The following is a 22,997-nucleotide window of genomic DNA, read 5'->3' on the forward strand; positions in this document are numbered from 1 at the left end:
TATTGCTCTTCCTTTCTTCGCCCTCCCCCCCCAGTACCTCCGAGCCCCACTCCCAAAATCGCCTCATTGTTACTTGTTCCATGTTGTTCTTTCACAGAATGCTGACTCTTGTCCTGCCATTCACACATTCTGCTTTCTTACCTTTATGCTACTATCAGCATCTTCTTAGCCCTTACACTACCATTAACACTCCCTTTGTCTTGTGTCCATGACATCTTTGTTAATCTCTCCTTAGCCCCCACCTATCCAGCTCCACCTGCTCCACCCCCCTTTAAACAGTATAAATTTCATCACATTTCTACTTCTCTTTAGCTCTTAAGAGTCGTACTGACTGGAAAGCTTAACTGTGTTTCTCTCTCCACAGACGCTGTCAGACCTGCTGAGTTTTTCCAACATTTTCTGTTTTTATTTCAGATTTCCAGCTGCTGTAGTATTTTGCTTTTATCCCTGTCCCTGGTGCCCTGGCCAACATATATCCCCCAATTAAGATTATCTGGTTATTATCCCATTGTTGCTTGTGGGAGCTTGCTGTGTACGAATTAACTGTTCCGTTTCCTACATTACAACAGTCGCCACATTTTAAAATAAAAAGTGTATTTCATTGCCTGTAAAAGTGCTTTGGGACGTCCTGAGGTGCTGCATCAAGGCAAGTCTTCAATTTGTTGTTGTTGTTGTTGGGAAGGACTACAACTACCACAGGACATTGCGGCAGAAAACATCTTCTGCGCATGAGCAAATGCGGACGCTCCTCCCTTGCCACCTACAGTAAAGCGCATTGTGATTGGTTCTTGCCCGAGCGGGGGAATTCCCTCCAGCCGAATGAGTAAACAAGGCAGCAGCCATTTTTAGTGGATTGTCCGCTATTATTTCGCATCTCCGTTTCATCCTCCCGTCCAAGCCGCTGGCCTGTGACGAAAATGTTGGCTGATTTGCCTCATCCATTTCGCTGAAGAGTCGAAATGTGTCGTTAGAATTTTATTTTAAGAGCCGATTTATTTTGAAGTTGTAGCTCGGCAAAAAAAAAAATGGATGTTGCCCAGCAGCAGTTAAATAGCAACGGATCCAAGCAGCCGTCCAAGCTGGGGGCAGGTAAAGTGACCGCCCAGTGGGTGGGCAAGGCCAACTTGGAGAGCCTAGGAGTGCCCATTGAGGTGGAGGGCGATGACTATTACGACAGTGGCATTGGCTCCCTTAGCGAGCTGCAGGTCAGCCAGTTCGATGAGTTGGGTGGCGTTGACCAGGGCATTGAGTGTGAGGAGGGCAAGGATGGTGCAGGGCGAATGACCCCGGGCACCGAGCCTGACATCTGCCCATCCACCCAGCAGCGAGTGGAGAGCGGCATTGGCCAGATCACCCAAGGCATCGAGAACGTGGAGCTCAGCGGTGCCCCAGAGTTGGTCAACTTGAAAGACGTGCTCAGCTACCAGACCAAAGACTTTGACACGTGAGTATCTCTTCCCGGGGGAGGGGAGGGGGAGGGTGGGGGGGGGGGCAAAACATGCCAGCTGTGGGTGGGCAAAGGGGAAGCTGTTGACTTAGCTGCGCCATCCCCAAGTAGGGACGCAGAAGCACATCTTGAACCTAGGTGCTGCTGCTCCAACACCAATAACAAGCCATGCCAACTTTCAGATGAGGTGTTCAACCTCTTGGGTGAATATAAAAGATCCCATGGCACTATTTCAAACAGGAGCAGAGGAGTCTCTCAGTCAGAAGGTTGTGTGCTCAATACCCACTTCAGAAACTTGAACACAAAAATCAAGGCTGACAGCCCCAGTGCAGTACCGAGAGGGTATCATCTTTCAGATGAGATTTTAAACAGAGGCCCTCGGATTCCTTGGCATTATTTTGAGAAGGAACAGGGGGGTTTCCCCCTCTCCCCAACCCCCCCCCCCCCCCGTGGTGTCTTGTCAACATTTTCTTCCTTGGCCAACATCACTAAGGTAAAAACAAAAAGCTAAAAGCTACTGCGGATGCTGGAAATCCAAAACAAAAATAGAATTACCTGGAAAAACTCAGCAGGTCTGGCAGCATCGGTGGAGAAGAAATCAGTTAACGTTTCGAGTCCTCACGACCCTTCGGCAGAACTGAGTATAGTTAGGAGAGAGGTGAAATATAAGCCCCCCACCTTAGACCAGCTTATATTTCACCTCTCTCCTAACTATACTCAGTTCTGCCGAAGGGTCGTGCGGACTCGAAACGTTAACTGATTTCTTCTCCACCGATGCTGCCAGACCTGCTGAGTTTTTCCAGGTAATTCTATTTTTGTTTCACTAAGGTAAAGATTACCTGGCCATTGCTGTCTGTGGGAGCTTGGTGTGCACAAATTGCCTGCTGCAATTTCCTATAACAGTGACTGTGCTTTGAAAGTAGCTGTAAAATGCTTTGGGGCTTTCTGGGGTGGTGAAAGACCCCTGTGGTTAAATGTATTCCTGGAGGCTCTCTTATCTCCACACCCCGCCCAGTCAAACACAACTGTTTCTTCAAATCTACAACATTTTTATAACTACTTAACTATAGGGTGTAAAGGAAATAAGGGAAATAATTTTTTTTAATGGCATTATTATTATTACCTGGCCCAGTGAGTTGATTACTGGCCTTTCTTTCAGCTCTGTGACCTGGGTTCCAATCCAACCCAGTGGCTGAAATGATCGCATGTGAAATGACCTTGAAAGTCTCAGACTAACTCCCAACTGGGTCCACAGCAAAAAAGCTCTTCTTCAGTGGCCATCTCAGTTAAGAGGCTGCAGGGTGGTTCTCGCAAAAATGTCACACTGGTGCAGTTGGAAGTGGTGTTGGAGCTGAGATGCATTGCTGGGCTGAGTCAAGGGAGCTTTATCCTGCATTCTGACAATTTAGGCCAGTATTTAATGCCAGCATTGGATGCCCAAAATCACTAGACTTTAATATTCCTTTTCTTGAGGAATGCCAAGTTTACATTAAATTAGTTTTAATGCAGAATACTGTAGAGGCATTCAAGATCATTTATTTGTAAAAAGCTGATGTGGCAGTGTCCCTGATTTTTGAATTGCTCCACCATTAGCGGTCGTGGCCCTTAGCTCTGGAATTCCCTCCCTAAACCTCTCTGCCTCTGTACCTCGTTTTCCTCCTTGAATTTGCTCCTTAAAACATAGCTCTTTGATCAAGCTTTTGTCCCATTATCTCCTTTTGCGTGAGTGTCAGAGTTTGCCTGATTCTGGTCCTTTGAAGCACCTCGGGATGTTTTACTACATTAAAGGCATTATATAAATGCAGCTAGTTATTGGAAGAGGATCTTTTTCTTAGACTGTTAAATATTGTTAGGGCTATGAATACTGCATGTGACTTGAGAGTCTGCAGCCTGCCACACCAACACCCCTGAAAGGATAGTATCAAAGTGGCCCTTGCTGGCCAGGCTGTGCAATGTGATGAGTTAGCTGACACCCTAATAACGAATTTGTCTCTACAAGACGGTTGAATGGAAACTTTTCAGTTCATTTAGTGCTGTCCTTGCAGAATTAAGGCTGAACTCGTATTTATATAGCAACTTTCACATCCTCAACACATCCTATACAATTCACAGCCAGTGGATTAGATTTGAAGGATTGTTATGTAGGCAAAGTCAGAGGAAGGTCTTCCAAATGGAAATGTTTGGTTAGTTCCAATTGATGAGCTAGCACTAGCACACATGATGGGCCAAAGGACTTCCTTGTGCGCTCTGATTTCTATGATTGTATATGAAAGAAAGAAAGCCTTGCATTTATATAGTGCCTTTCATGACGTCAGGACATCCCAGAGTGCTTTTACAATCAGTTAAGTGCTTTGTAGAGTGTAGTATCTGGCAGCTGGGTCAAAGTCCTGGAACTCCCTCCCTAATAGCACTGTGAGTGTACCTACACCACATGGACTGCAGTGGTTCAAGAGGGCAGCTCACACCACCACCATCTCAAGGGTAGTTGGGCTGGGTAATAAATGCTGGCCTAGCCAGCAACGCCCACATCCCATGATTGAATAATAATAATGCCAATTTGCGCAAAGCACTAACAATAATGTGATGATGACGAGGTAATTTACTGTGGTGATGTTGGTTGAAGGATAAATATTGGCCTGGACAGTGGGAAGAACTTCCCTGCTCTTCCAAATAATGCCCTGGGATCTTGTACATGTCCATTGTCAGGGGGGCAGTCAGGGCCTCACTTTAATGTTTCTTTTGAAAGACAGAACCTCTGATGCTCCGATACCCTCTCAGTACTGCACTGAAGTGTCAGCATAGATTTTTGTACTTAATTTCTCTGGATTGGGATGTGAAAAGCTTTGCAGTGTTTCAAGGAACGATGATAACAATCAACTTATGAATTTTGCTGATGTTTGGCACGCACTCTTCCTTTGGTCACCAGCTCTCTGCCATACCTCTTGTTGATGTATTAATAAGATTTCCCCTTTTTAAAAATAACTCATCACCTTGCAGCTTCTGCCACTCGACAGAGCTTCCTAAGCTCTAGAAGCTGCAAATTCCCCATAAACGATTCCTAGAGATGCACTGAGGGAAACTCAACCTAGCCTTGATTTTAAGCCTGCTCTTCCATTCAATAAGATCATGGCTGATCTGACTATGGCCTCAATGCCACTATCTTGCCTATCCCCAATGCCCTTTGATTCCTTTGTTAGTCAAGAATCTATCTACATCTGCCTTAAAAAAAATATTCAGTGACACTGTGTGGAAGAGAATTCCACAGACCCACGACCCACAGAGAAAAGAAAATCTCATCTGTCTTAAATGTGAGACCCCTTATTTTTAAACTGTGTCCCCTCATTCTGGTCCCTCCCAGAAGGGGAAACATCCTTTCACTATCCACTCTGTCAAGCCCCCTCTGGATCTTATGTGTTTCAATAAGATCCCCTCTCATTCTAAACTCCAGTGGATACAGGCCCAACCTGTCCAACCTCGATGTGATGACAGCGATAACAAGCAAGAGCAACGGTATCGTTGATTGTGAAGATTTATTTAATGTTCTTTACGTGGCGTCTGAAGCCTCTCCTTCCTTCCTTCCTTCCTTTAGTCCCCCTAGTCTCTAGAGGGCCATTATCATCTACACTGAGGATGTTCCTAAGTGCTTTGCACCCAGTGAATTATTTTTGAAACGTGAAACACTATTGTAATGTAGGGAATGTCAGATTGCATACACCAAGGTCCCACATCCAGCTAGGAGATAATAGTCTGGATAATCCATTTTTAATGATGATAGTTAAGGGATAAACATTAATTTGACTGGATTCCAGCCTTTTCACTCTTCCAAAGCAATCACCCCTTCCTCACCTTCCCTGGACACTTTTTAAAAGTAGCTTTAGACCAGAGCTGAGCTGTACTACACCAATGCTAGAGTGAAAGCAGTGTACTGGAGATGGTTTCATCTCTCTGGCTAAGTGCTCCATGTCGGACTCTGAGTTGCTGCCATGGACCAGATAGACCCGTAGAACCCTGACAGTCTGTGACCATTGAAGCTCGGGCAACTCTGTCCTGCTTGTGCTCACATCCTTTAATGATATGCGCTGTTTGCCTGCAGGTTTGGAAAGGGCTGTCAGCACTGATGTATCAATGAATAAAGCCTAAATCAGAACCTAAATGAAAATCAGTATTCTTGCACATACAGGAATTAATGGGAGCATGGATTTAAAGCTTAGATAAAATATATAGAATCTTGCAGCACAGAAAGAGACCAATCATCCATCATGCCTTTGTATCTCTTTGAAAGAGCAGTCCAATTGAGCCCCATACCCTAGTTTTTTCCTCATAACCCTTCAGATTAGCTCTCTAAATGTACATACCCAATTGCTTTTTAAAAGTTCTGTTGGAATCTGATTCCATCACCCTTTTCAAGGAGAGCTTTCCAGATCTTCTCTTAACCTTCTCTGCTCTGAGGAGAATATTCCCAGCTTCTCCATCTTTCGACGTAAGTGAATTGGTTCATCCCTGCTGTCACTGGTAAACCCCCTTTCTCCAAGGCTTTGACATCCTTCCTAAAGTGTGGTGCCAAGAATTGGACGCAATCCCCCAGCTGATGCCAAACCAGTGGTTAATAAAGCTCATGTTGTTTTTGTATTCAGTGTCCCTAATAACAAAGCAAAATGTCTGGCCTAAGAGGCTTCAGGTCCACATGTGTAGCTCATGAAGACAAAATCCAGGGCATACATGAGGGAGGGGATCAGAATTTCATCTTACCACATGACTTCATTAATTAGTTTCACATTGCTGGCTTTGGTGCACTTTAGAACTGATTTCTGCTTTCCTTGCTGCTGTGCATGGGAAAAATTGCAGATGAAAGTGAAATGAAGATGACAGGAGTGTCTGTCTTAATAATAGCCATTGTCACATGTCGGGTACTTAACGTGTTTTCTTCCAGCTGCAGCTAATGAGGAAATAAGCTATAATGTTTATTGAGCTTCCTCTATTCATAGGCAAAAATTCCCTTCTTATAATTACCTGTGGTGCACGTTATTGCATCAGTTTGTCACAGTTAGTACAATGACCATTCAGTGCAGGAGTGTCCAAACAACAGAAGCTGAACCATAGTCTGCCCACAAATCCTGGCTGAGGACCCCCTGTTTTCTTTCCATTTTTATTGTCGCTCACTGATTTGTCCTCCTTCGACTTAGTAACCCTGCAAGTTTGGAAAAGGCTGTTGTCAACAGTGTTCCCTCATTTGGGGGATAAACCCCAGGTCAAAACATGAAGAAAAAATTAGAAATTATATTGACCTGGGCCTCTTCTGCCCCCATCCTGATTTAAGTGGGCAACAACTAGCGCATTTGTACGTTAGCTGAAGGCCAGGACCTGAATTGTGCTATTGGTCCCTGATGTTAGGAGTGTCCCAGCTTGCCTGCAGCAGAAGCATCTGCCGATTGGAAATTTGGCAAAGATTGGCAGGTGTGAAGGGAGTTATAGCCATGGACTTGATTTGAACTGAACCTGCCTGGTATGGAGGAGGTAGAGTCAATTCCTCTGTGCCGCCTCCTGTATCTCCACCCACTAACCTGCGTGGGTGAGCAGGCTCGCAGCAGCCTTAAGAGGTACCACGCAATCCTCGCTCTGATTAAGTTTGTGGGTTGGGGGGGGGGCGTTGCGCACACATTTTTTTAAAAAATGGCTGCGTGCAACTAAATTTTAATGGGCAGATAGATATTCCCCTGCTCCCTTTCCTCCCAGCATTATTTTCAGTTCCTGCTAATTTGCTCTAGGATAAAGGTTAGAATTTTCAGTTCAAAAGCTATGTTTGAATCCCACAGTCAGAATATCCGAGTGGAATATTTCTTCTGTGCGCAGTATCCCACGGCAGAATCCTTTCAGGCATGCATTTCCGAGCTCACCATACGTGGTTAGAGCTAGTAATTAGTTATCACTCAAACTGGCGTACCAACTGCCTTTGGCACTTTTTACACTAAATTGTAAATTGTGTGTAACAGATTGCGTCACATGGCGTAGATGTAGAAATTCACAGGGTCTTGAGTGTCAAATCATGTATTTGCCCCAAGTAAATCCCCCCCACCTAATGTTTCTCTCCCCTGTGGTGTTCAAATCCATTGTCACCAGTGTGACACACTGATTAGTCAAGCAGCTGTATTTAATCATTGACGCAGTTTGCTTGCTGTTTGTGATCAGTGCTTAAAAAAGGAATAAGTAGACAAATAGTGTCAGCATTGTTCTTCAGATGGATGAGAATATTTGTCTTGACTCGATGTGTCAGTTGCAGTAATTCCAGAATGCAGCAATAGCCTCGGAATTTCCCAGTGCTTGAGAGGTAAACAAATTCTCAGTGAACTGCTGGTTTATAACTTCTTTATGGACATGCTTAATTGCAGTTAACCATCTGTCCACAGTTGATATCACAGCGTAGTCAAGGAATTCCCCACCTTCCCCTCTCCAATTTTCTCTTCTCCTTTCCTGAAGAAATCTGCTGTAGCCAAGGTACTTTTCCACCAGAACTCTGGTTACTTATTCAGATGTCCATTGCTCATCTGTCAGCTTGAACAATAAGCAATGACAAGCTATTTCAACCTTGGAGGTTGTGATCCTTCTCTTCATTGCCTATACATGTCTATCCCTCGTTGGAAAACACTGGCCAGCAATCGAAAGTGGAAACCATGCCTTATTTTCCACCTTTCACAGCCTTCAGTGGCACTGAATTCTAGTGCTTTTCTTAAGGAGTTGACCTTGGACACACCCGAGATATTTTTAAGCATACATTCTTGGAGTCCTGCTTTGTGAACTGCCTCAGCTCTGATATGCTGGACAAATCTGAACTCTTGCTACTTTGGTTTTGTGAGCATCGTGTTGGACAGTCCCAGTGCTTATATTTAGCATCAACTGCAATATACTTTAAATGGTTACTGCAAAAGCATCACTGCAGTGTTTTTCTTACCCCTCTTGCAAGCCAATGAACAGAACTGTTGTGCTAATTACTATACCTTATACTCAACGATAAGTTATTGATTGGAGTTTTGTGGTAGGACCAGGAGGATTTCAGGTGATAGGGCTAAAGGCAGACACTTATGTTGGCCACAGTTTAATAACTATTGTTAATTTCCAGACTTAATTGTAGATTAAATGTAGCTTTCCTTTGATGCTTTCTGTTTGAAAATGCTGATATCATTATTGGAGTATAGATCAGTTGCATAAAGAACTGTCTTAAAGGAAATTGAGGAAGATGATACAGAGCTGAGTTTAGCACAAGGTTATCTGTGGTTCATCATAAGCTGTGAAATAATGCAAGTGTCTCTGGCAAAGCGAGTTTCTTTCAGTGAGGTCAGATATATCTGATTGGCTCTCTTGGTAGTGTTCTTAATTCCTGAGCCTGAGGATTCTACGGTCAAACCCCATTCAAAGATTTTCAGTATATGACCAGAGTTGACACTTCTGTGCAGCCCAGAAGGAGTGCTGCATTGTCAGTAACACTACTCTTGAGAGGATAGTTTAAACTGAGGCACACCTGCCTCTTCCCAATGATCGAGCCAAACAATGACTAACCCCCGTCTTTGACAAAGTTGGAGCATTTTTGTCTTAAGATGGAGCATGTTGATGGGGTGTGTCAATCTGTGTGGTGTGTAATTAATTACCAACTTCATTCTCAGAATAGAGCTAACCTGCTTCAATATAACATAACAGTTTCCAAGTTCGTCATTTTTCCCACCAGATGTCTGAGGAAACTCTTTCGAGTTACCAACAGTCACAGATTGCAACTTCATTCGAGTACAATCACAGTTCTTGGTTTTCCGGGAGTGGGACATGAACCCACAACCCTCTGATTCAAAGGCGAGGGTGCTATGAACTGAGCCACAACTGACACCTCATGATGTCTGAGGAAGGGGCAAAGAAACTGAATTCAAACATGTTATGGGATTTATTTGAATATATCTTCATTCCTTGGGAATTTTTCTACATTGATACGCTATAAAATTGAAGTTTTGATAATTAGCTGTTGTTTAACAGACATTTAAATTGATGTGGTTGCAGTATTTCTATACTTGTTTTGTTCAAACTGGAGAATTCTTCTGAAACTTTTGGTGAGGGGGAGGATACAAAGGCCTGATGGCTTCCATGGTTGGTGGAAGATTTGTAATAGTTTAGTTAGTAGTTCAGATCATTTGCAGTTTCCTAAATACACGTAGTTAAGCTTAATTAGAACGTAACCTAAGACATAAGGCCATTTGGCACTTTGAGCCATCTCCATCATTCAGTACGATCATAGCTGATCTTCCACATCATTTCCATCTTCCTGCATTATCCCTGTATCCTTTAATTTCCTTAGTATCCAAAAATCTATCGCCCTCTGTTTTGAATATACTCTGAACTGAACATCTACAATTCTCTGGGGTAGACAATTCCAAAGCTTCACAATCCCCTGAATGAAGACATTTCTCCTCATCTCAGTCCTAAATGGCTGACCCTTTTTCAGTTTGTGAGTCCTGGTCCTACACCCCCCAGCTGGGGGAAACGTCCTCTCAGCATCTACCCTGTCAGTCCCATTAAGAATTTCATATGTTTTAATAAGATCACATCCATCCTTCTTAATTCTAGAGAATATAACCTAGTCTCTCCTCATAGAACAATTCCTGCATCCAGGAATCAGCCTAGTGATCCTTCGTTGCTTTCCCTCCAAGATAAGTCTGCCCTTCCTTAGGTAAGGGAACCAAAGCTGTACACAGTACTCTCTAGGTCTGGTCTCACCAGGGCCCTATATATTTGCAGTAATCCTTCTTTATTGTTATACCCCAATCCAATTGTGACTCTCCACCATCTTCTCTAGGGCAATTAGGGATGACTGACAGATGATTGCCTTGCCATTGAAAGAATCCCATGAAAGAATAAAAAAAAGTTAAAGTCACAATAGTTAAAAAAGGGAAGAGGGGATCGATGAGGAAATTACAGGCCAGTCAGTCTAACCTTGATGGTGGGGAAATTACTAGAAAAAATTCTGAGAGATAGAATATATCTGCACTTGGAGAGACATGGATCAGGGATAGTCAGCATGGATTTGATAAGGGAAGGTCATGTTTGACAAATTTGATCAAATTTTTTGAGGAGGTAACCAGGAATGTTGATGAGGGTAATGCATTTGATGTGGTCTACATGGACTTTGGCAAGGCTTTTGATAAGGTCCCTCATGGCAGACTGGTCAAGAAAGGAAGAGCCCATGGGATCCAAGGCAAAGTGGCACGTTGGATCCAAAATTGGCTGAGAGGCAGGAAGCTGAGGGTGATGATCGAGGGATGTTTCTGTGATTGAAAGTGTGTTTCCAGCGGGGTTCCGCAGGACTTGTTGCTGGTGCCCTTGTTGTTTGTGGTGTACATAAATGATTTGGACTTAAATGTAGGGGACATGATCAAGAAGCTTGCGGATGACCTGAAAATTGGTAGGGTGGCAAATAGTGAGGAGAATAGCCGTAAACTGCAGAAGGATATCAATGGACCGATCAGGTGGGCAGAGCAGTGGCAAATGGAATTCAACCTGGAAAAGTGTGAGGTAATGCACTTGGGGAGGGCTAACAAGGCAAGGGATCACACTATGAATGGTAGGACCCTGGAAAGTACTGAAGATTAGAGGGACCTTGGTGTACATATCCACAGATCCCTGAAGGTGGCAGGGCAGGTAGATAAGATGGTTAAGAAGGCATATGGGATACTTGCCTTTATTAGCCAAGGCATAGATTACAAGAGCAGGGAGGATATGCTGGAACTGTATAAAATGCTGGTTAGGCCACAAATGGAGTACTGCGTGCAGTTCTGGTTACCACATTATAGGAAGGATGTGAGTGCATTGGAGAGGGTGCAGAGGAGATTTACCAGGTTGCTGCCTGGGCTGAGAGTCTGAGCTACAAGGAAAGATTGGATAGGCTGGGATAAAAGCAAAATACTGCGGATGCTGGAAATCCGAAACAAAAACAAAAATACCCTGCTCTCATGCCCACATGTCCGTCCTTGGCCTGTTGCAATGTTCCAGTGAAGCTCAACGCGAACTGGAGGAACAGCACCTCAACTTCCAACTAGATACTTTACAGCCTTCCGAACTTAATATTGAGTTCAACAACTTTAGATCATGAACTCTCTCCTCCATCCCCACCCCCTTTCCGATTCCCCCCTTTTCCAATAATTTATAATTTTTTGTATTTTTTTTTAATATATATTTTTCTTTTCCCACCTATTTCCAATATTTTTAAATGTATTTCCATCCATTGTTTTATCTCTTCCTTTTTAGCCTATTTCGATCCCTTCCCCCCACCCCACCCCCACTAGAGCTATCTTGCTCGTCCTGCTTTCTACCCTTAATGTCATCATTAGCACATTCCTCAGCTAATATCACCACCGTCAACACCCCTTTGTCCTTTTGTCTATGACATCTTTGGCTATCTCTTCTTTGTCTCCACTTATAAATGGCCCTCTATCCAGCTCTAACTGTCCCACCCCCTTTCAACCAGCTTATATTCCACCTCATTTCTCTATTTCCTTAGTTCTGATGAGGAGTCATACAGACTCGAAACGTTAACTGTATTCCTCTCCGCAGCTGCTGTCAGACCTGCTGAGTTTTTCCGGGTATTTTTGTTTTTGTTTTGGATAGGCTGGGGTTGTTTTCTTTGGAGCAGCAAAGGTTGAGGGGGACCTGATAGAGGTGTATAAGATTATGAGGGGCATAGATAGGATGGATAGGAAGATGCTTTTTCCATTAATTGAGGGGTCAATAACCAGGGGGCTTAGATTTAAGGTAAGAGGTAGAAGGTTAAGAAGAGAGTTGAGGAGAAATTTTTTTCACCCAGAGGATGGTGGGAGTCTGGAACTCACTGCCTGAAAGGGTGGTTGAGTCAGAAACTCTCGTAACATTTAAGAAGTATTTATATATGCACTTGCATGGCCATAGCCTCTAGGGCTATGGGCCAAGCACTGGAAAATGGGATTAATGTAATCAGATCTTTGACCAGGTTCCTTCTGTGCTGTAAACCTCTGAGTCTATAAATATAGTTTGTTTTCAGTGTCATTGCCTCAATGAGCTGTGCTGTGTTTAGCACAGATTTTTAAAAAAGCAATTGTGAACAATGCCATGGGAGATTGACTAACATATGTAAATTATTTTTCTTAACAGGATGCTGCATCTTTCCGTGATCCATGAGGAAGTAGCCTTTTTAGACTTTCTTCTCGGTCTTACTAAGGGCACTGATTACTTGAACCTGCAGAACGACAGGAACCAGGTGATTAGAGCGGAGAGAAAGATAAAGCGTTAATCGCTTTTGTTGTTTGCTGTCATTCAAACATTTGTTTAGATTATTTCCTTGTAACTTCCTCCTGTATATTTCTTATTATTTCTTTACAATGTTACAATTAACTTGTCCCTCCATGCTCCAGTCTCCAAAAACAATCTGATTTTTTTCTACCCATCCACCATCTCTTACAGACTGCGCTACATTTGGCCGTGATTGTTGAGCGTGCGGATTTAGTGGAGAAATTGGTGGCTGCTGGGGCAGACCTCTTGCTGCAAGAGAGGGAGGGAAATACTGCCTTGCACCTGGCATGCTATAAAAGGTCAACCAGTTGTCTTCAGGCCCTCCTGTTACACCATCCCTGTGAGCCAAGTGATTCCAGAATCTTTGCTCCATCACCGGTCAGACAGCAGCTGCAGTACTACAACTATGAAGGTAAAGTCTTTCAAAAGTTAATGTTCATTTTTGATAAATTACATTCTGATTGGAATGCATTAGCCTGGTTAGAAATGTGGTTGGGACTTAATAAGGCAAAGCAGGAACAGGCTGCACTATAACTTTTTTGGTAAAGTAAGTATGTAACTAAACCAGACCGAAGCTTTGATTCTATGCTGAGTTAACTGTCCCACTCGGATCACTGATATTGGCTTGAGCAGCTCCAGATTACAGGAGGAATAGTATCCAGGGTTCCTACTGTCCAGTGACTCTGACTGGAAAGCTTACATCAGTGAGAACAGCTCTGTAAAAACCTCTTAGCAGAGTAGCTTTCTGTCTAGGTTCACAAGTTGAGATGTCTATTTGTGCAAGGTTCTGGAACACCCAATACCCCTGAAGCCTGTACTACCCAACTCCACCCCACCCACCCCTGTTTCCCTGCTGCCATCCCCCCCGCCCCCCCGCGCCCCGTAAAGAATTAGAGCCTTCAGAAAACCAGGAGGGAAAAAGAGAATTGATGTGTACGAAAACAAACAGAAATTTTTAAAAAGTCTTAAATCTTGTACTAATGGTTTTGCCTCCTTTCACAGGGCTCACACCTCTCCACGTGGCAGTATTGCTCAATGACTTTCATATCGTTGAATATCTTTTGTCGTTTGAAGTTGATATAAATGCAAAGGCAAGTCCTTTAATGTGTTTGAGACATCAGGCTGCTGAGGCCAAATGCAGGAATGCATAAGATCTGAATTTTCTTTCGGTTTGTTTTGAGTGGGAGGGCACCGTTCCCATTTTAAAACTGACTTTTCTCACCTCTCCTGTTTAGAGTTCTCCCCTCTCTCAGGCAAGGCGTTCCTCAGTCAAGAGGATGAGTGGGCAGTCCATACAATGTCCTCACTCTGTGCTGCCCTATAAACGGCTGCTGCAGAGTGTGAGTGTAGAGCAAACTTGTCACCTTATTAGTTTATTAGTGAGAAGTTAAACTGAGGCCCCATCCAGCTGCATGCTCCAGTGCTTCAGGCGGATGTTAAAGATCTCATGGATCTATCTGATAAAGAGCAAGGAGTTCCCTTAGTGCCCAGTCAATATTCCTCCTTCAGCCAGCACCCATCCAAGAAACAGATTATCCGGGCAATCATGTTCTTTTTAGTAGGATCTACTCTGTACAACATAACTGCTATGTTTGCCTACTTAATAACAATTATTGCACTTCAAAATAATGCATTGCTTTTATTGATGTGTTGGAGAGGCCTCCTGGCCCCTACATCCTTGTCTTTATCCTTGGTAGATTTTGCTCTTGTACACCAGCCATTTCTCCCTCCCCTACCTCTGTACAAAATAACTGCTATGTTTGCCTACTTAATAACAATTATTGCACTTCAAAATAATGCATTGCTTTTATTGATGTGTTGGAGAGGCCTCCTGGCCCCTACATCCTTGTCTTTATCCTTGGTAGATTTTGCTCTTGTACACCAGCCATTTCTCCCTCCCCTACCTGTGTGAATGCCAATAAAAACAAAACATTTAGGAGTCCTCATTAAAACTTCCTCTCCAACCTTGAAATATCATTCAGAAGAGTCCCAGACCCATTAATTATGTCCTTGTTTGTAGGATCTTTTGTGCGTAAAATTGCAGCCACTTTTGCTTCCATGACAACATTCAGAATGATGTACTGCTACCTCTTATCGCTTCCTTTCCATTGTTGTAAAGAACTTCAGAATGCTTCTGAGAAACGATGCATGAATGACAATTCCTAAATATTCTAACATGTGGAATTATACGCAGTGGGAATTAATGAGAATGTGTTTGAAACTTTGGAATTCTTTGAACTAGGAAGGGTTACCTGTGTTTCTGTTGAGTAAATGAAGCCTTATGTATCAATCTCTCCATTTTAGGAAAGGCATGCAGGTCAAACTGCTTTACATCTGGCAGTGGAGCAGCAGAATCAACAGATTGTCAAACTCTTGCTGGACAAGAGGGCAGATGTTCATGCCCAGATGTACGGTGGCTTCACGCCAATTTTTCGGGCTATGTACCAGCCTGATTTTTGTATAATCCAAATGCTCAGAGACTATGGCTCTTCAGAACCAGTTACAGATGAGGAGTTGGATGAGGATGAAGGCATTGATGAAGATAACATGGTATGTAAAGCTTATAAAAGGAAGCCTTGTCTAAAACTGAGTGTGGTTGGGTACAGGAGTGAGCTTGGCTGTGGGGAATCAGGGGAACATCTGCGTGCGCGCGCGCAATTTCAACCAAGGAGGAATTTTCCAAATATAAATTGAATTTTGTTTGTTTGTTGCTGTCATCATCTTCCCAGAAGTTTGACTGCCATGCATCTCCACCTCTGTCTGTCCTGTGCTGCCCTTACACATTCCTCAAAGGTCAACTGCGTCAGGTCCATTATTTTCATCATCCGTTTTCCCCTCTGCTTCCCCCTCCTATGTTTTCTATTGATCTTTCCTCCCAATAATTGTCTCTGCATCTATCTTCTGCTCTAATTATGTGACTGAAGTATTGTATCTTTCCTTCTTTGATGTTATGTACTAATTTTCTCTTTTCTGCAGCCATTTCCATCACTTCCTCATTAGTCTTTCTCTCTGTGCAGGACATGTGGAACATCCTAAATGTCCACATCTCAAATGCATTCACCTTATCAATAATCACTTTATTTGTTGTCCATGTCTCTGAGGCAAATAATGTAGATGAATTTACTGAGGTGGAATTGAGCACACCAGGAATGGGATATTTCTTTTTTTTCTCCAAATCTCAAAATGACATAAGGGCCGGGATTTTCCAGTCTCACCCGTGCTGGGAATCATCGTGGTTGTGATGGAAAATTTGATGGACCAGCCAACGGTCTGTTGATTCCTGGCCAAGGTTCTGTGGTTCCCATGTCACAATGCCCATTCTACTTGAGTGAGCGCCTGCAACATCAGCAAACACAGTTTCAAGCAAGGTTCACTAGATAGTGATCAGGGACAGTAATCCTAGCTTATTTTCCCCATCACATAAATTGTAAAGCCTCGCTTGTTTTCAGCTAACTCCACAGATCAGGGATTGAACATGAATCCTCTGGTCTCTTTGCCTTAGTACAATTATAGAATAATACATCTCTGAAAGGGTTGATTTGGCATGTCACTTCTATGCTTGCTGTTTGAACGAGCTGTCCAATTAATTCCTCCTCTCCTGTTCTTACCCCCATAGCCCTGCAATGTTTTTTACCCTCTAAAAGTATATATTGCGTTGTCTTTTGAAAGTTGCTATTGTATCTGCTTTCACCAACCTTTCAGGCAGTGCATTCCAGATCATTGTAACTTATTGCATTTTGTCCTCCTCAACCCTCTAGTTCTTTTGCAAATTATATTAAATCCGTGCCCTCTGGGTACCAATCCTGCAAGTGGAAAAAGTTTGCCTGTAACCTTGAGCTCGTTGAAAACTGCTGCACGTAATTGAACTCGCATCAAATGCTTGTTCACCCATTGCCCCTACACTTGCTTGCTCACACAGGCTCCTGGCCCAGCAATGCCTTGTTTTTTAAAAAAAAATCAGCATCCTTGTTTTCAAATTCCTCCATGGCCTCTCCCCTCCCTTCCAACCCCACAACCCACGGAGATCTTTGCGCACCTCCAAATCTGTCCTCTTGCACAACCTTGATTTTAATCACTCCGCCGTTGACTCTGTACCTTCCGCTTCCTAGGCCTTAAGTTCTGGAATTATCTCTCTAAACCTCTCTGTCTTTCTGCTTCTCTCTATTTTTCTTAAAACCTACCTCTTTGACCAAACTTTTAGTCACCTGTCCCAATTTCTCCTTGTGTGGGTCAGTATCAGATTTTGTTTGATAACCTTGTGAAGCACCTTGAGACGTTTTATTATGTTAAAGGTGTTACACAAATGCATGTTCTTATTTACTCCATCATAACCCCCTATAATTTGAATACCTATTTAACCTTGCCCTTGATGCTTTCTGCTCCAAAAATCAGCATCCTTGTTTTCAAATTCCTCCATGGCCTCTCCCCTCCCTTCCAACCCCACAACCCACGGAGATCTTTACGCACCTCCATCTTAGAACCACACAGGATGGTGCCTTTGCCCACTAGATCATCAGGGAAACCAAAGTGTGAAGCTTTATCAGTATGTAGTCAGTGATTGCATTAAATGGGTCAGACAGTAAAGGAGAAAAAGGTTTGACCAAACTGAGGCGATTCAAAGTAATTACTGAGTCATTTTGCAGAATGCCTTGGTAGCATTTTCTAATAGCTCACAGCAGCAGGACACAGCCAACTGTTACCAAGTAAAGATGCGCTGTCAAATTTAACCTTGGTGGTTGGTGAGACCACAAAGAAGCAATTAATGTGGTTTCTGCCAGTCACCAAATTTCCCATGTGACATCAGAACAAAATATGTCAAATCTGTAAAGAGGGAAAAAAAACAGGCTAAAGTTTTAAAACCTGGAGATGAGCAAACCCCTTTACAGGGCTGATTGAAAACCAAGGAGAGGGGGAAGAAAGGAACAGCAGATTGAAAAATAAGATTTGGACCTACCGATTGTTGTCAGTTGACACAAAAAGGTCCTGAATGATGCAAGAATGGTCTTTGTGTCAGAGGCATCCTAAAGATAGAAAGTAGAGTCTGAATCAGCTCCAGAGTTTTGGATAAATTCAATGTAAGATGAGTGGGAGAAACAGACAGGGAGATGGGGAGACAGCTCCTACCTGTAGTTGCTACAGGCTATGATTTATTGCATTCAGCAGCCTCAGTTCAGCACATGCTGGTTAAATGAGCATTTTAATTTGTGCCCAGGAGTCAACAGTGCATGAGAGATTTTCCCAAAAGGCTGGGGGCTGTGTAAATTTGCTCCTGTTAATCTTGGCAGGTTGGGTTTTTATACTCAAAAATAATGGAGGTGTGATTATTGGCAGACCTCCAGTCAATTCCCTGATGTTGCAAGAATAAGTGCTGAGTCCCAGCATTGGAGGAAATTGACCCCTGGCTGTTACGCAAAGTCCCGACCTGAGGAAGCTACAGTGTGTTTAAGTGATGAACCTAAATTGTATGATTTGAGGATCTACGGCAGGGGGATCTAGGTGTTCTAGTACATGATTCACAAAAAGTTAGTATGCAGGTACAGCAAGTAATTAAGAAGCCTAATGAAATGCTATCCTTTATTACAAGAGGGATTTACATAAAAGGATGTTATGCTTCAGTTATACAGGGCATTGGTGAGATTGTATCTCGAATACTATGTACAGTTTTGGTCCCCTTATTTAAGAGGAGGTTTGCTAGATTGATGCCTGGGATGAGTGGGTTGTTTTATGAGGAAAGGTTGGACAAACTGGACTTGTTTCCACTGGAGTTTAGAAGAGTGAGGGGTGATTTGATTGAAGTGTACAAGATCCTGAACCGTCTTTGACAAGGTGGACGTGGAAAGGATGTTTCCTGTTGTGGGTGAGTCCAGCACTGCTTTAAAATTACACGGGTTACCCTTCTAGGTCAGAGATGAGAAGAATATTTTTCTGAGGGTTGGGCAACTTTGGAACTCTCTGCTTGTGAAGGCGGTGGAGGTCGGGTCATTGAATATTTTTAAGGCAGAGGTAGATAGATTCTTGTTAGGCAAGGGAATCAAAGATTATTGAGGGTAGATGGGGATGTGGAAATCGAAACACAAGAAGATCAGCTATGATCTTATTGAATGGTGAAGCAGGCTCGAGGGGCTGAATGGTCTACTCCTGTTCCTATTTCTTATGTTCTTATCCCAGCAACCGCTGCCCTGGATGTTTTGGTGATTAAATTGCGGGTTAGTACATTGCTGTGTCATACAGAGCTGGCAAACCTCGGATTCAGTGCCAGCATGCACCAAGTCACACCTCAGCTAGAGTGACAATAAAGCCACTATGATTGTCCTCGGTGCCTTTTGCTAGGAATGGAGAGAAATTTGCCACCCCCTTCCCGGTTCAACTCCTGGTTGCTATCCAGCTGCTGGAAAGCACGTGTGTTTCGATGAGGGTGGGATTGTGGTCATATGTGATGCCTTACATAGTTGAATAGGCAAACAGCATTCTCTGTCCAAACTCCTAAATGAATGATAACTGCTTTGCAATGTGCCGTACCATAGAATGAGCTGGTTAGAGAGAGAAACTTGGAGGATGAGGAATGAAAATCCCCATATTTGGCAGGGAGATAGTGAAAAGGTGTTCCCCTTGATGTCAGTGCTTCGTTGTCTATAATTTAACACCAGATTTACTTGCCCTCCCACCACTTCAACAAGAATATTGAAGACTGTAATGGGCACACCCCATTAATTTTTGCATCTGTTTTCCTCTAACTTTGATACAGCATCACAATGGCTGTAATTCATATGTGAGTGTGTATTTGTATACGAGCTATTCAGTTGTTTGGAGGGGCATTCAATGTGTTTTACACCTGTACTTTCCAGCCAAGATTGCTGAGATGCGATCAGAAACTGGAATCTGACCAATGTTTCTCCCCTTACCCACTCTTCCAGTTTTTAAAAATTCATTTATGGAATGTGGGCGTTGCTGGCTGGGCCGTCCCTAATTGCCCTTGAGAAGGTGGTGGTGAGCTGCCTTCTTGAACCACTGCAGTCCATGTGGTGTGGGTACACCCAAAGTGCTGTTAAGGAGGGAGTTCCAGGATTTTGACCTAGCAACAGTGAAGGAATGGCAATATATTTCCAAGTCAGGTTGGTGAGTGGCTTGGAGGGGAACTTCCAATTGGTGGTGTTTCCATGTATCTGCTGCCCTTGTCCTTCTAGATGTCAGTGGTTGTGAGTTTGGAAGGTGCAGTCTAAGGAAGCTTGGTGAGCTCCTGCAGTGCATCTTGTAGATGGTATACACTGCTGCCACTGTTAGTTGGTGGTGGATGGAGCGAATGTTTATGGATAGGGTGCCAATCAAGCGGGGCTGCTTTGTCCTGGATGATGTTGAGCTTCTTGAGTGTTGGAGTTGGACTCATCCAGGCAAGTGGAGAGTATTCCATCACACTCCTGAGTTGTGCCTTGTAGATGGTGGACAGGCTTTGGGGAGTCAGTAGATGAGTTACTTGCTGTGGGATTCCTAGTCTCTGACCTGCTCTTGTAGTTGGAGGTTAATTTGTGCCCCTGTTTTTCTAAGATTCTTTCATGAAATCTGGGCATCACTGACGAGGCCAGCATTTGTTGTCCATCCCTAATTGATTTTGAGAAGGTGATGGTGAGCTGTCTTTTTGAACTGCTACAGTCCATGCGGTGCTGTTATGAAGGGAGTTTTAGGATTTTGATCCAACAACAGTGAAGAAATGGCGGTGTAGTTCCAAGTCAGAGTGGTGTGTGACTTGGAGGTGAACTTGCAGGTGTTGGTGTTCCCACGCCTGGGTGGTAGAGGTCGTTGGTTTAGAAGGTGCTGTCGAAGGAGCCTTGGTGAGTTGTTGCAGTGCATCTTGCATATAGTCATTCTGCCTGAGATTAGTTAACTTGATAGAGACCTGTGATCCAAGCTGCAGACGTTCTTGGCCCGTATGATTCGGGGGCAGTGAATTTGATTCGCAGTTAGCCCTTTTCCTTTACTTGCCCAAATCTACCAATAAACTGGGACAGCAGTTGATGGGGAGATAGAAGGGCAGGTCTCAAAGGGACTACAGTCTGCCTCAGCACCTCTGAGTTGGAAATTGCTGCTCAGTAATGTGCAGGTGGGGAAAGCTGGGGTGTAAGGACTCCTGATGATGATGGGCATGGGCTTGGCCGTGATGCCATTCAATAGCCTGCCAGCAGTCCCTGCTAAGGTTCACGCTTGTGGACTGCACCTATAGTTGAGACACTGTGTGAAGGTCGAGCCTAGTGAGTGAGGGACTTTCACGAGGGAAAAAGTGGCAATTGGATTTTTAAACCCCCCCCCCCTGATTAGCGCAACTTTCGCATTCAATACAAACCAAGAAACTAACCTAAATTGTTTTATGAATCTCGTGCAATAGTTGGCTATTAATCCTCCGTCGCACATTTCCATTCCTCTTTCTTTCGAACGCTGATCCGGCCACAGACAGATCACTGAGGTGAATCAGTTGGTCCCGATAAAGGGACAGACGTTCCTGCTTATTTATGCTTCTGAAAATCCTCAACCTCTTTGGTGTTGTGTTCTGAGATTGGGATGGGTTATAAGCAGTGCGATTGTTTGTGCTGGTTTGGTGAAATGGTAAATTGAAAGTAATCGCGAAAAGACTCAATGGGAATGCCAGAAAACACTTCTTTTGCACAGAGGCTGGTTAGGATGTGGAATTTCCTCCCATGCACTGCTGTATGTGGAGATCCCATTCATTATTTTCAAATGGAATTAAAACAGTTGGTGGTAAATGAAGGATATCAAAAGTTAGAAGGAGGGTGACATTAGACGAGGTGGTGCAGATGTGGAAGAACACCAGTGCAGAGTTAATGGGTAAAATGGCCTGTTTTCTGGAGCATTAGCTGCAATTCTATGAAATAACTTTCCACATATGTCCTGATTTTATTAATTCTCTCCCCCCCTCTCTTTGTTTTATAGGGCGTGTACGATGACTTTGTGGTACGAGGATATAACTAGGAAGATCAGAAAATTCTGATGTCCTGCTGTATGATGTATTTAAACATTAAAGTTGGAGCATTAAAGTGGTTCAGCTCCACTGCTGTAAAGGAGTGCACTTACATAGTCATTTTAACTGTGTTGTATCCTTGTATTGAACCAATATCTAGGAGTAGGTATAGCCTAGCGTCTGTAAATACAGATTTTTGGTTTGAATGGTAGTGGTTGCCAATCAGATGTATGTCAAAGGGAAACCCAATGTAAAAATGCTAATCGGGTGAGACAGACAATTGGTCCTTGAGTTGGGAAGCATGGGGTGGGCACAGTGTAATCTGGGGGGGGCATGGATGCACCAGGCAAATCTGTGACAATGCTTTAGTGTGGACTGTTAAACCTGTATAATGTTGGGTTTTGGGGGGGTGTGGGGTGGGAAGAAAAGGGACCATTGATGTTATTTTTAAAGTTTGTTGCGCTACTGGCACGTCCACACTGCAGCAATCCTCTGCCAGGAGATATAGTCAACTCACAGCTGGGCCTCCAGAGTGACGTTCTTGCGACTCTGACAAGAGCTCTTAAAAAAAACCTACGTTGCTGCTTTGCTGCACCTGAAGAATAGAAGCTTTTCTGTGCGTGTCTGTGCATGTGTGTTTGGAGAATTCCCAAAGTTGACTCACAAGTAAACTTCTGAACTTTATGCTGCATGACTGCTAAATGGGTTTATTTTTTCTGAACGATCGTCCTAGCAATGTTTTCCCAGTAAACAAAAACACAATAGGAATGGAAATAGAGTCACAATTGTTAGGATTAGGCTGCAACATAATGGATTGGACACAAATGTGTTAAGTAGCTTGTTGTAGTTGGAATGACATATCGGTGGCCAAGCAAGACTTATGGCCACTTGACGAATCTTACATACGGGTCTCGTACAGTGAAGGAGCACATCATTCACAATAATTGGAGAAAGTTTTAGTGAATTAATGGTCGAATTACTTTTCATTTTCCCTTTATTCATGTAAGCCTATGATGCATAAGGATAAATACCATACGTTCACTAGGTTATGGTGAAGAGGAGAGGCACATAAATAAAGATATAAAACAAAATAACTCCTCTGGTTTCATAAAATTAAGTAGTGATTCATGCTAAAAATGCACAGGCCACATGTTCCATTGCATGACCTGTCATCATTTAAGTACGTAGCCTCACAATAGTTTGGTTTTTCTCAGTGAGGTGATGTGGGTGGTGAATCTCCTTTTGAAAGCAGATAAACAGCCTCTGTGTACTTAATTGTTACAAGAG

The 22,997-nt window shown here is 43.4% G+C and overlaps 1 protein-coding gene across 1 annotated transcript; it reads left to right on the forward strand.

The window, feature by feature from the left end:
• Positions 1 to 891: 891 nt before the first annotated feature.
• On the forward strand, positions 892 to 22,780 carry LOC144671388 (NF-kappa-B inhibitor beta-like). Its single transcript, XM_078533275.1, has 6 exons — positions 892 to 1,444; positions 12,605 to 12,710; positions 12,914 to 13,154; positions 13,745 to 13,833; positions 15,047 to 15,292; positions 21,683 to 22,780. Exons 1-6 carry the CDS (start codon positions 1,026 to 1,028, stop codon positions 21,719 to 21,721), a joined length of 1,140 nt encoding a protein of 379 aa, XP_078389401.1. The 5' UTR covers positions 892 to 1,025; the 3' UTR covers positions 21,722 to 22,780.
• The last annotated feature ends 217 nt before the right edge of the window (positions 22,781 to 22,997 follow it).

The sequence above is a fragment of the Cetorhinus maximus genome, chromosome 32 (genome assembly GCF_964194155.1).
Source record: "Cetorhinus maximus chromosome 32, sCetMax3.hap1.1, whole genome shotgun sequence".
NCBI lineage: Eukaryota > Metazoa > Chordata > Chondrichthyes > Lamniformes > Cetorhinidae > Cetorhinus > Cetorhinus maximus.

Bases quoted from the DNA above. Each gene is read 5' to 3' on its own strand.
- LOC144671388 (XM_078533275.1), top strand. From the start codon at position 1,026: ATGGATGTTGCCCAGCAGCAGTTAAATAGCAACGGATCCAAGCAGCCG. The intron at 13,155-13,744 runs GTAAAGTCTTTC...CTCCTTTCACAG, and splicing joins GCAGTACTACAACTATGAAG to GGCTCACACCTCTCCACGTG. The intron at 13,834-15,046 runs GCAAGTCCTTTA...TCTCCATTTTAG, and splicing joins AAGTTGATATAAATGCAAAG to GAAAGGCATGCAGGTCAAAC.